Below are 12,788 nucleotides of genomic sequence, written 5' to 3'. Positions count from 1 at the left end.
CAGATTTATTGAGTAAGTATTTTGTATATCAATCTATTACGGGTAAACGGTTTGGAATTGCAATGGAACTTTCAAAGCAAAATAACTATTCTGGTAAAAGCCTTTTTCATAGTTCAGGCGATTGAACATGTGGAATAGGTGGTTTAACTGATTTGTCCTAAGAATGAAAGAAGTTAAGGAGAAAGATTCAAAGTTTAAATTCTGATGAAGTGAACAAACTAACACTAATAACTAAATATTAATTTTGGCAGTTTAAAAAATAAATAGTTCAACCGATTGAATAGTTTGATTGGATTTTTTTTAGACAATGTTGGATTGTATTTTTATTTTTTTTTAACTTTTTGGTTCTCAGGGGAAAAGTGTTCTAGTAGTCCAAAGTTTGGCCGCGGGGTAAGTAAAACCTGATCAATAAATTGTTTCACCAAAGAATCAAACCCAGATATTCTCGAAATCCGTCCTTTTTGGTGAAAGTTATTATTAACCACTTGAGCACAATAACTTGGTTAAAATTGGATTGGATTTTTAAAACACTAGTTTTGTCCTTTTCACTAAAATGTCAACTTAACACTGCCTTAACATTAAAAAGCTATTAAACCAATACTCCCTCCGTCCCAAAAAGAATGACCCAGTTGACCGAAACACGCATGCCAATGCATAACTTTGGCGATTAATATCTTTAATTGTATAATAGTAAAAATTATAAAAAATTGATATTTTGAAAATACTCATCGAGACGAATCTAACAACATCTTATATGTTAATATTTATTTTTATTTATTAGTAGAAAAATATGGTCAAAACAATATATATGAATAGTGCATATATTCAAAATGGGTCATTCTTTTTGGGACGGAGGGAGTACATAATAGTATAATCGGTTAATGGATATTTTAAACGTTTGCGTCTTTTTTTATTGGCACACCTTTTTTATTTGTTCAATGATGCTATGGTAGTAATACGTAAGCTCAATATGGATCTGTTTTCCTCCTAATACTTACCCAAACTTTCTATTCTTGAATCACATACATATTACTTAATTATCCAAAACCTTCATTATAAGCTGAATTTGGAATTTCACCTGATTTTCAAAACAAAAATCACAAACTCCATGTTAGAAAACCACAGACAAATTCAATATGTAGTGGAATAGAAAAATCATTTTATAAAGGAGTAAATGTCGTGAAAGGATTCTCTCCATTAATATTATGGTCAAGTTTTTTTGCAACCATTGATTTAGGAGGAGAGAGAGAAGAAGAAGAAGAAGAAGAAGAAGAAGAAGAAGAAAAATGAATTTAAGGGTGAAGATGTACACACTTAAGGAACATGACAATTTTTTTGTTGAGAGAATCCACTCTCGTAAATGTCCGACTTAGTCCCCACTTGGCTGGAATATTTCATTTTCATAAAATGTTAGGTTAGTCCATCACTTTGAACAAACAATTTAGTCCTTTAATTTCTATGCAAGTAATTTCAAGAACTAATAGACATTAATTAAATATGTGACCTAATTTATATTAGGTATGCAATTTTAGAGACCATTATGAAATGACAAGCTTTCTGAGATAGGTGGAGGGATTACCTTGGCTAACTTTTTAGTTTTCATCGAATGAAAGATTTATGTTTATGAGACGGATAAATCTTTAAGGATAATAACTATGTTATGCCTCAAGTTTTATGTCACAGTTAGTTTTGGAATTCATGTTGTTTCCTTTGTAGTTGCTGACATTAAATTAACTCAATATTAAGATAAGTTCATTGATCTCTTTTCTATTTTATTTTCATATTTACTTGATGAATATATTCATATATGTTTGTTTATAACAGTTTATCACTACAAGAAATTTGCCAGTTAGCGACGGTTTTGCAACTGGTTAGCGGCGGTTTCGAACCGTCGCAAAGGTATATGACGACGGTTGATGAAAGGTCGTAAATCCTGGCGTCGCCAGTACTATATTGCGACAGTTTTATAAACGGTCGCACAAACCGTCGCATTTTGTTTAGCGTCCATTGAAAACCGTCACAATATCAATTTAAACCGTCGCAAAAACGATGGTTTTGGCGAATTTATTTAACCTTTTGCGGCAGTTTAGAACCGTTGTCAGTGTGTTTAATATTGATTTAGCGACGGTTTTAAACCGTCGCAACTCCCTTTGTTTATAAAAAAAATTATGGTTTTTCTTTTTTTTAGCTTATAGTGTTCCTTTTTCTTTTTGGTTAGTTTATAGTTTTTCCTGATTTTTTTTTATTCTTCTTTTTTCATACTCAAAACTACTAAATTAATTCAAAAAAATCAAAAACTATAATCAACAAATAAAACATAATTTTGTATGGCAAGTAGAACACTTCAAATGACAGCAACACTAGTGGAAAAAACATAATCTTAGACTACTACTAAAACACGCCTAACCAAACTAAATCTAAACGTTCTTGAATATTCGAAACTTCGTCCTTATGAAATGGTGTTGAATCTCCAAATACCTAAATAAATGTTAAATAATATTAGAATATTGTATCATCATTAAAGAACGCAATTAACAAAATTAACTTGCTCATACATTGTACGTGTCAAAGTACAAGCTATACCAAGTGAAAACACATAATTTAAAGAACAAGTGAAACCAAATGATTTCTATTCTATTGCCAAACTGTAAGTAATACAAATTAAAAACACATAATTCTAATAACAAGTGAAAGCATGCGATTTTTATTCTATTAGCATCCTTAGTAGATTGGTGTGTTAACCAATACAAATTATGTTGATTTTTCTAGTAAAGGTTTTAATTATGAACACATTAAAACTAACCCATTAATTTCACATTGTAGTTCTGTTCACATAGATCTGTTTCAATTTCATAATTTTAATCAAATCGATAAAGCAGAACCACAAGTCAATTTCAGTTTCATAGATCAAGCTAGTAACAGTTCGGTTTCATAGATCAGAATACTTACAACCAATCTTACAGCCTTTGCCCTTTTTCATCTTTCAGAGCGAGTTTCAACGTTTGACGTTCACGCAACACTCCTTTTCCCTTTTTCATCTACCCAATAAACTCCTACATGCATCAATTTTATTCAAGGGATTCAAATCTAAATTAAATACCAAATACCAAAAGTAATCAGTTCAGTTACTCCTGCAGAGGAAAATACTAAATACTGTAATAAAGTAATGGCTTTAACTCCACTTCTCTACTAACCAAATATCCCCTGAAGTACATCAATTGAATCTTCAGAAAGTTTCAACAAACACATACATATCAATTTAAATGAGTTTATGTTGTCAACTGCAACTTACTCATTTAAACAATAAGAAGAAAAGTTGTTGCATAAGCATGCCTATAATACACCACAAACCAAACAAAAGATAAACAATAAGAAAAATTAGGAAGTTTTCATAGGACCACTGTACCTTTACCACATACCTTGTGATCTTGAATCAGATTAGTTCCACACCCTTCATCAAAATCAAACACACACAGTTCAACATTGTAGGAAAAAAAAAGAGGTAAAAAGGACAATTACTAATTTAGAAGGCTTGATCATATACTATAATATTTACAATTGATGCTTAGAGTTAGGGATATGCAATTCCACATAATCAACAAAGTCACCTAAAATGTGCACACAAGAATGCAACATGTACCATTTCTTCCAATTCAACTAAGTCACTCTCAAATTACATCTTTATCTACTATTTGCTTTAATCTTCCCTCTAGACTAGATGTAGCTTCTTAACCTGAAAGTTAATTTAAAGTGATTCAAGTTATCACATATGCTTAACTAAAACCTCTAACATTACAATCAACACAAGAAAAAGAACATAACTTACTTACCCTCTAGCCCATGGAGGTATAGAGGAATTGGAAGTACTAGCAGCCAATTTTATAGCTAGTTAATAGACATTGACAGATGAAAGGTTTTGCAGTTTCCTTAGAAAAAGTGGACTAAAACAATTGTCCTATATACTCATGTACTTTCTAGTTCTCCAGAAATCGTAAATAAACAATAGCATTATAAACGAGTAGTGTCTGATTGTGTGTCAATGACAAAGATGTCATAGATGAGGTTGAAGGTATGAATCAAAAGAAAAGAATTGAAACCAACAATAATGTGCTAAGGTATAACATAACAAGAATTATGCACCGATTACCATTTAACATTAAAACAAAAAAGATTCATTCTTAACCAATAGTCCATATCTCAAATAAAAAATAGTAGTTTTTTTATGCTAGTTCAATCAAAATATGTGAGCAAAAGAATTATAATAGAAGTTAAAAACCAGTACTTTGAGCCAAAATACTAACAGTCCGAAGTAATGAAATGGGAGGAATGAGAGAAACATCCAATACGAAACTAGTAACCCGACTAATCTGCAGCTGCCGTACCCCAAAACCAGAAAACTCTACTACAGAACAGCAGCCCACAAACCAAAACAAAATACAAACCTGCACCAGTTCAACAAAATTGAACTACAACATCAGCTAAACCCAAAATAGGTCTAAGCAAACCTTAAAACACTGTAAATCATAGAAGGTGTTTTCTTAAATCAGTTATTATTTTTTAAAAATAAAAATATGTGTTTCCTCTATCTGCATATATGCAAAAAGCCTACACACAACCATATACCAGAATTTTATATATTTCATACCAATCAATAAATAGTAGCTTTATAGAAATGTTACAAAGAAATCCTATTACAATAAATCTTGCAATCTTACAACTCTTTCTAGCAATCAATTGTGAAATACTCATTTGATTGAGTCCTTCCACACAAAAAAAAAATGGAGCTCATACAACCTGATATTCATTGTCAAGAAAGAAGCACAACTCTTATGTTCCACACACAAAGCAAGTTTGAAATACATAATACGTGCTCTCAAATATAATGTACAAACAGTGCAAATGAAATGAATAGAATGTATGAGGTAATACCTTTCCAATACACGCAGAACATGAAAAGTTGAGCTCATAAGGATTGATTTCCCCAACACACTTGTTAGGGAACGGTAGCAAGAACCTCCCTGAATTAAAATGACTTCCGTATTGACCCTGCATCATCGTTTAACCTAGAAATTATTAACTGAACAGAGAGATAGAGAGAAATAGAAGGAGAGATTAAAAAAATGCAGCTTGTTCCTTAGCAATCTTTTAAAACAGATAAGCAAAAGCCAGTCCTATTAATGTAATAAAATATGCAGACAAATTATAATACAATACATAAATGACTATTCATCAGTCATGACATGTTATCGTTAGTGATTTTAGAAAGATATCCATATATCAATCGCAAAATACTCTATCACAGTTCTACAATGATTATACAACCTATGGAAGTAAGATTAGCTGCAAATAGATAAAGAAGTAAAACGCACCATCAAACCAGAATAGACCAACAATAGAAGCTGAAAACTATAGTCTATGTCTATGCTATCAATTTGAACATCAGTTCGACAAGCTGAAAAGGCCACCAAAACACCATTAAACCAGACCATACCAACAACAGAAGCAAAAAACTATTGTCTATGTTACCAAAATGTTTTATAAAACCAATTAAGTGTAATTGAAGCATTTAAAGTCCTCTACTCCAAAACCCCCCTCAATTAGACCATCACCTATTTGGTGTACATACTACATAATAATAAAGATAAACTATGAGATTGTACCAAAAAAATGACAAATTATGAGAAACACGGCGAATGAAGAATCCACATATTCAACATCAAGGCAATATAACCACAAACAGTCAGAATTAAGAGGCAACAAACACATTCAAAACAACTTTGGAATTTTTATGTCACAATACTGTTTCATCACATAGCAGGTAATACTGCTCTAAAGAATTAAGATTTTGGCAATTAGCTAAAAGTTTCACAGATAAGACTGAGATGTGTTTGATTTTGGAGTTTCGCGAAAATCATGTTGCCGTTGTTCCGCTATTTCTTCAATTAATAGTTGATTGAGGATTGAGTAGGGAAATGAGGTTAGCGATTTATCTTCATATGTCGTTGAATTTATTATATCTTGTTATTTTTTATGAATCTGAATGAAAAAAATCTTTATAAGAGGAAGCACAATAATTGTAGGTTATGCTAGATGAAATAGGGTAAAGAAGAGCAGTGATTTGTTTAAGAAACTTGAGTGTGTAGTAGGTTGTGTGGTAGTTTTGTAGGTAGGATGGCAGATATTTAGGTCTGGTCAATTGTCTGAATGATATACTACTCATGTTTCATGTACTACTAATTTTGAATTTTAGGTCTAGTTTCCTATTGATGTACTACTGGTTTTGAATTTTATGATAATTTTTTTGTTGGTGTGATGATTTTATGGATTTAATTTCTAAATCGTTTTTTCTGCCGTAAGCGAAAGGATCGAATTAGGAAGAATCCTTAATTTCTGTTGATTTGAATATGAAGTTGAATTTGTTAATATCCTAATATTTTACATTTCAATCTTTTTTTTTAAGCAAAAAAGGGTGGTAGCAGAAAACTAACCAACCCAAAATATTAATCATCCATTATTGATTAATATAAAATCAGTGGTGAATAATTTTTTAAAATTTTTATTATAGGTAGTAATAATAGAATTAAAATGATTTTATTTTTTCTTGATTTTTTTACGAAATATTTTTTCTTGATTGTAATTTAAGATTCCGCCGATTGCATTTTTTTTTTGAGAAAAAGAAATTTGGTAAATAAAATAATTTAAGATATTTATAGAAACAAAAATTTATTTAAATATAATAATATAAAATGTAAAACTATTTATATATCAAAGTAACTATAATAATATAGAAGTCAAAACTATGTGGCAAACCACATGATTAAATATGGTGCAAATAAGGATAAAAATGGCATTTTCATAGTGTCTTGATTTAATAAAGTTATATGATGATTGTATTTATTTGTTTTTAAAATTGTAAATAAATAAGATTAAGAATAAAATGAATGAGAAAGTAATTTTATATTTTGTCTTATAATGATGATGGTCCTATGATGTGATAAAGAAAGTAAAGCAAATAAAGTTTTGTGATGCTAATATGTCAGAAGAATAATATCACGAAGTTAGTAAAAGTAGGGCTAAAGACTCTTTAAAATAAGTTCTACAAAAAATAAGCAACTTATTTTTATAGAAAAAATTGAATAAAAAGAATTTTTTTTGTCAAAAAAAGAGATATATATATATATATATTTTTATTTTAAAAGTTAAAAATACCAATTTTTTCAATAGTACGGAGCTTTTGGGCAATGATTCTCTTCGATTCCAGGAGATAGCCAAATTAATTCAATATATTTTTATTAAAATTCAATAAAATGGTGTGGCTAGAGGTGGGAATATGTCAAGCCGGCCTACAGGGGCCTATGACATAGTCTACATAAATATTGAATGACCATAATTTTTTTTATAGTGAACATAAATTTATTTTAATAGTATTGTAAATAGTTAGAGAATATATATTTTTGTTGTTTTTGTAATAGCAATGTACTCCGTAAGTTTGCACGATTGTCTTTTATTTTAACAAATGTAAACAAAAAAGACTGATGAAAGGAAAGAAAAGAGAAAAAACAAAAGAAAATATAAAAAGAAATAAGAGATCAAGATTATAATATATTTGTGAACAAAATGAATTCTAATATATTTATGATGTTTTGCATGTAATAATTAGTTCTGTGTGTTTTTGGTGATTGATATGCATGACTCAAAGAGTCATATTTAATGCATGAGAATGAGGGAATTGTGTATGGTTTATTAATATTAAAATTGTAATTTTTTAAATTAAACTTCATAATTGGTTGGTGGTGTCAAGAAAGTAATTGGTTGGTGGTTTTTTAGTGATCAATATGTATGGCTTAAAGAGTCGTATTTAACACATGAAAATGAAGGAACGAAGATTAACTTAAAATAGGGAAAATTCAAGTCTGTTAGCTTCCAAGATGAACCGATACATGTCAAGAATGAACGAGGGCATGAAGATCCGAGGAAAAGATGAACCGGTGCATTGAGGACCCCGAGATTTTTTTGAACCGGTGCATGTTGTGGTTGAACTGATGCATGAAACAAAGGCTGGAACATGAAGGCAAGAATGAACCGGTTCATGTGTAGAATCAACGGGTTCATGCGCGCAAATTTTGTGAAAATCTATTTTGATTATGTTTCAAATTAAAGGAGATTTGTTCCTACTTTTAAGATTTGAGGCACATAACGAATGTTCTCTCCTCCGACCAAATTTTTTTCATATGCAAGAGTTAGAGATGAAATATGTGACTATTTGCTTAAGACTTTCTTTACAAGTTTGGAGGGAGGGTTTTGAAGAAAAAAAATGAAGAAAGTCGAAGAATTTAAGAATTTGGGAGGGGAGAAGTTTGAAGGGTTAATTTTTCTTAATAACACAAAAATTTTGTAATTCGGTAGAACTCAAAAATTGCTTGAACATTTAAAAAAAAAAAATTGCATTGAAGAAAGATTTTAGAGAGCTTATACGAATTCTCCAGATATAATTATATTATTATAATTTTTTAAAATTAAAAAATATATTAGTCATAAATATTTATTTATTTGCTTCAAAAAAAATATTTATTTATCATTCTATATATAAGTACTCCTAACACCTACCAAAACTTTCTAATCTTGAACCACTTACAGATTACTTATCCAAAACCTTCACTATAAGCTGATTTTTGTTGCATATTAAGTGCAGAAGACAAGCAGTCTGTGGCAATTTGCCTGAGACAAAATATGTAATTTTCTTTCCTTTGATAAATATACTTGTATGCACTCTGTAAATGAAGTAAAACATGTACATTAGAATTGGAGATTGGATTGGGGCCGTAATGTTAGCTCCTCACACTTCGTCTAAGTCCTTTAAGATACATTTTATCAGCATTGGTGAGCCGAGTTTGGAATTCGGCCCACTCACTCCTGCATCTCGTTTTCACCTGATTATCAAAACAAAAATCACAAACTCCATGTTAGGACACCACACACAAATTCAAAGAATATGTAGTAGAACTGAAAAATCATTTTATACAGGAGTAAATGTCCAACTTATTCTCCCCCACTTTGCTGGAATGTTTCATTTTCATAATATGTTAGGTTTGTCCATCACTTTGCACAAACAATTTAGTCCTTTAATTTCTATGCATGTAATTTCAATAGCTAATAGACATTAAATATGTGGTTTCAGCGACCTAAGTTATCCATATGCAATTTTAGAGACCATTCTGAAATGACAAACTTTCTGAGATGGACGGAGGGATTAACTTGACTAACTTTCTAGTTTCTGCCAAATGAGGGACTAAGGGACACTTCATAATAGTGAGGGACGAAGTTGTTATTTACTCTTTTATATAGTAATGCTACTTATACAATTCACTCTGGCTTTACTGCTCTAAATAATTTGATATGTAGCATCGAGATTGGATTTACTGCAGGTTTATACCATGCAATTTGGTGCATTCAATGTACTTGTGATAGAGGCTTTTTTATCTGATTTGAAATATTTTCTAAGTAAAAGATATGATGGGAATACAAATAATTGTACAAAAGTAAGATCGTTTCCGTGTGAAATATACATACCGCATCATATTTATCTCTTCCATCATCAGCTTCTCCCTGAAAATTGTACATAGATATATTGGAAAAATTAATTTTAATAAAAGAAATTGCAGGTTGAAAGCACAATCAATTTAGTATTTAATATTGGAGAAAATATGTGGCAACAAATATCTTGTTAGTTATAATGAGTGATGACTAACCTGGCCTCCGAGAGAAGGAATTGTTTGATGAATAATCCATTGTGAATCAACCACACCAATTTTTTCATGTGCTGGCTGCCAAAAACCAAACAAAAGGTAAGTAAGGTATTGAAGGGACTAGAAACCAACCATTTTTGGCACAGAGCAAAATTGATAGCATTTGTAGGCAAGCATGTCCAATTGAAGCATAAAAAGCTCAAAAAGAGATATATAAAATATAATAGAAAAACTGCTAACCTCTACACATCTTCTGAGAGCAAAATCCAATCCCCATCCATGCACTAAATCATTCTGCAAGCATATGTTTCGTATGTTCGTCAGACAATTGAAAAGTTTGAATATATCATGCAAAAAAGAAAATCAAATTGCCTAGTTAATATATAAGATCAACAACACATGCTTTGAAAATCAAAACAATACCTGAATCATATGCCAGACACAACGCCAAGCTTCTCGAGAAAAGACAGGGGCCATAATTTCCACAAATCTATAAAAGCAGGAGTGATAATCATGTTAACTGAATAAAAATAAATCCTATAAACAAAGCTATAAATTACAATTCAACTAGGATAAAGTAAGAAGAAAGAGCATACGCGGCACAAGGTGGCAAATTTGGATCACTACACCAGCCTGGTCTCTCATCTGTTAATCTTTTTACCAATAGATACACAAAGACGTTTAAGAGCACATTTCAGAGCATGAGAAAGCACAACTCAACAAAGAAAGGGTAGAAATTAGGGAGGAAGGTTAAAGGCATACTTGTGAACTTCTCCATCATCCTTCCTCTTTGTCATCTCCCACGTAAATCCACTACTGGCCCCGAGTCCAGGTTGTGATATCTCCAAACCATGTTTTTCGACCACCTTAATATACCTGGTACATAAAGTACAGTTAAATAAAAAAAATGCATTCCATGAAAAATATGAGCAGCATAAAACAGATAAGAAAAATAATATACTCGTCTCCGTCGAAGTTTTCCAATCCAAGATCTTCATCCCAAATAAAAATGTATTCATATGCCGCCACAATATCAGGATGCAAGAACCTTTTAGCATACCACCTGCATAAATTAAAACAATATAATAAATTAAAACATTAGTAGGGAAATAATGATTTCAACATTCCAAATCATGATAAACCATTTTCTTCTTCTTTTTGTTGATATACGTATAAAACCCATTAAATGTTAAACTGCTTCAAGAATCCTTAAGTTATTAGAATTTGGGAGGCCTATACTCAACCACAAAAACTAGCTTGAGAGTTGAAGTTTGCACTACAATTATAAATGCTATCTATGTCATATCTCTAACCAATGTGGGACTTCTAACACACACCCTCACGTCCAGGACTGAACAAGCTGAAACGTGGAATCAACAACAACGGGTGGCCCAAATATGGAAGGTCTCCACAACAGACAACAAATGGATCTAGAATAGGCTCTGATACCATATTAGAATTTGGGAGGACTATACTCAACCACAAAAGCTAGCTTCAGAGTTGAGGTTTGCACTACTATTATAAAGACTATATATGTCATATCTCTAGCCAACGTGGGACTTCTAACATAAGTAGCCTGTAAATTGCCAACCAAAAGTCGAGGGCGAAAAGGGATGAAAAGAACAGATGAAAAAACATACCATTTGGTTTGTTTTTTAGCACTAATATGGATTACATTATTTGACCATTCGTATTCATCCCATTCACTAGTCCGACCATCATAATGAAAGAGCAAAATTGTGAAATCATCAGAGAACTATAGAACAATATGATGGTAGTTAGTACTTTGAATACAATATGAAAGGGTGAAAATAACTTCATGTATGTAAATGTAGTCCATCTTTATAACCTTTTTAACCGCAGCATCAATATTATCTCTCTGATCATAGCCAACAGTGAATGTTACTAAATACTTTGGCTTTTTCTTCAGATCCTGCAGAATTCAGGGTGGCATAGTGTAACTGATCATTAATTAGACATTTAATAAATTATCTGCAGACTGCAGCACTTAAGAGAAATTGTATGTTTCAAACTCATCTTACACTATTTTCCTAATAGTTTATTAATCTAATTTAGTATTTACCTATCACATATCAAACACAATACTTGTATTGTTACCATTCAATATACAAGCCACATATAATTTCCTTTGAATAACTGTAACAGATCATACCTCACTAGGGTCGCCCCATAATCTACGCAAATAAAAATCAGATTCTGACACAACAATTCCTGGGGGTAGAGATTCTGCTCCAGGAGGATTCCTTGGAACATACATCTGCAAAAGTAACAGTTTTCAATCAGTCTCCATGATTGTTTTTAGTAATTATCTTGATAAATAATATTCATGCAAACCTACAGAAAAACATTGTATTGTAAGCGAGAAAATCAGATACACAATTCTTTCTCCACAGAGAATGACGGCGAAAGCTCACTATTACATTATATTTCAAACATCAGATGCATGAACACCAAGTAATTAAGTAAGCAGCATGAGTGACCTTTGGTAATTTCATGGACCCAAGGAATTCAATACGCTTGGTGGAAGATTTGTCATCAATAGTTAGAGATTTCTCTAGATCAAGTGCAAATCTGTCTATATCAGACATAGGTACACCAAAAGTATGTCCTAAGCCTGAAGAAAAGTTAATCTGCAAAATTCAAGAAAAAGAAAAATGTGAGGAAAATACATTAAAAAAGTATGTTAAATTCCCCATACAACATTTAAGATTTAAAAGTTGCAAATGTTACCTTAGTCATATGCAAAGCTGGAAGGGAAACACCAATAAAAATTCCAAAGGCAACTGCCATAATAATTATAATGATAGGCTTTATATTGTCACGCGTTCTTTTTACCACACTACAGAAGAAATAATAAACTAAAGTAATGAATTTATATGTTTCTATGATTAAATACAAAAAAAAAAGTTCTTAATTATTAGACAAATGATATTTTGACAGAAGAATTTGACATCAAATGGAATGGTTAATGTAAATACGGGATTACGTTCAGTCATGGTTAATGAATAACAAAGTGTTGCA

General features: G+C 31.2%; 1 protein-coding gene and 1 long non-coding RNA gene across 3 annotated transcripts; both read right to left on the bottom strand.

Annotated features, from left to right (window-relative positions):
* Nucleotides 1–2,276: 2,276 nt before the first annotated feature.
* Nucleotides 2,277–4,499, bottom strand: LOC123919939. 2 transcript variants are annotated; one of them, XR_006813368.1, is made up of 3 exons: nt 3,831–4,480; nt 2,950–3,733; nt 2,277–2,478 (listed from the first exon to the last, which is right to left on the bottom strand). It is a non-coding gene; the product is annotated as an uncharacterized LOC123919939 (long non-coding RNA). The 2 variants fall into 2 exon arrangements; XR_006813367.1 differs by having other exon boundaries at nt 2,950–4,499.
* A 4,159-nt stretch (nt 4,500–8,658) lies between these two features.
* On the bottom strand, nt 8,659–12,589 carry LOC123919938. Its single transcript, XM_045971993.1, has 13 exons — nt 12,498–12,589; nt 12,248–12,397; nt 11,920–12,024; nt 11,596–11,679; nt 11,387–11,502; nt 10,708–10,809; nt 10,509–10,622; nt 10,343–10,399; nt 10,170–10,236; nt 9,987–10,040; nt 9,750–9,824; nt 9,571–9,606; nt 8,659–8,930 (listed from the first exon to the last, which is right to left on the bottom strand). The coding sequence occupies exons 1-13, from the start codon at nt 12,555–12,557 to the stop codon at nt 8,829–8,831; spliced, it is 1,122 nt and encodes a 373-aa protein (XP_045827949.1). The 5' UTR covers nt 12,558–12,589; the 3' UTR covers nt 8,659–8,828.
* Nucleotides 12,590–12,788: the final 199 nt, after the last annotated feature.

The sequence above is a fragment of the Trifolium pratense genome, linkage group LG4, assembly GCF_020283565.1.
Source record: "Trifolium pratense cultivar HEN17-A07 linkage group LG4, ARS_RC_1.1, whole genome shotgun sequence".
Lineage (NCBI taxonomy): Eukaryota > Viridiplantae > Streptophyta > Magnoliopsida > Fabales > Fabaceae > Trifolium > Trifolium pratense.
This window is presented reverse-complemented; position numbering and strand designations above follow the sequence as displayed.

Coding starts and splice junctions, on each gene's coding strand:
- LOC123919938 (XM_045971993.1), bottom strand. CDS start 12,557: ATGGCAGTTGCCTTTGGAATTTTTATTGGTGTTTCCCTTCCAGCTTTG. Junction 12,025..12,247: donor GGTCCATGAAATTACCAAAG/GTCACTCATGCT, acceptor TTACTTTTGCAG/ATGTATGTTCCAAGGAATCC. Junction 10,237..10,342: donor AATTTGCCACCTTGTGCCGC/GTATGCTCTTTC, acceptor CTGCTTTTATAG/ATTTGTGGAAATTATGGCCC.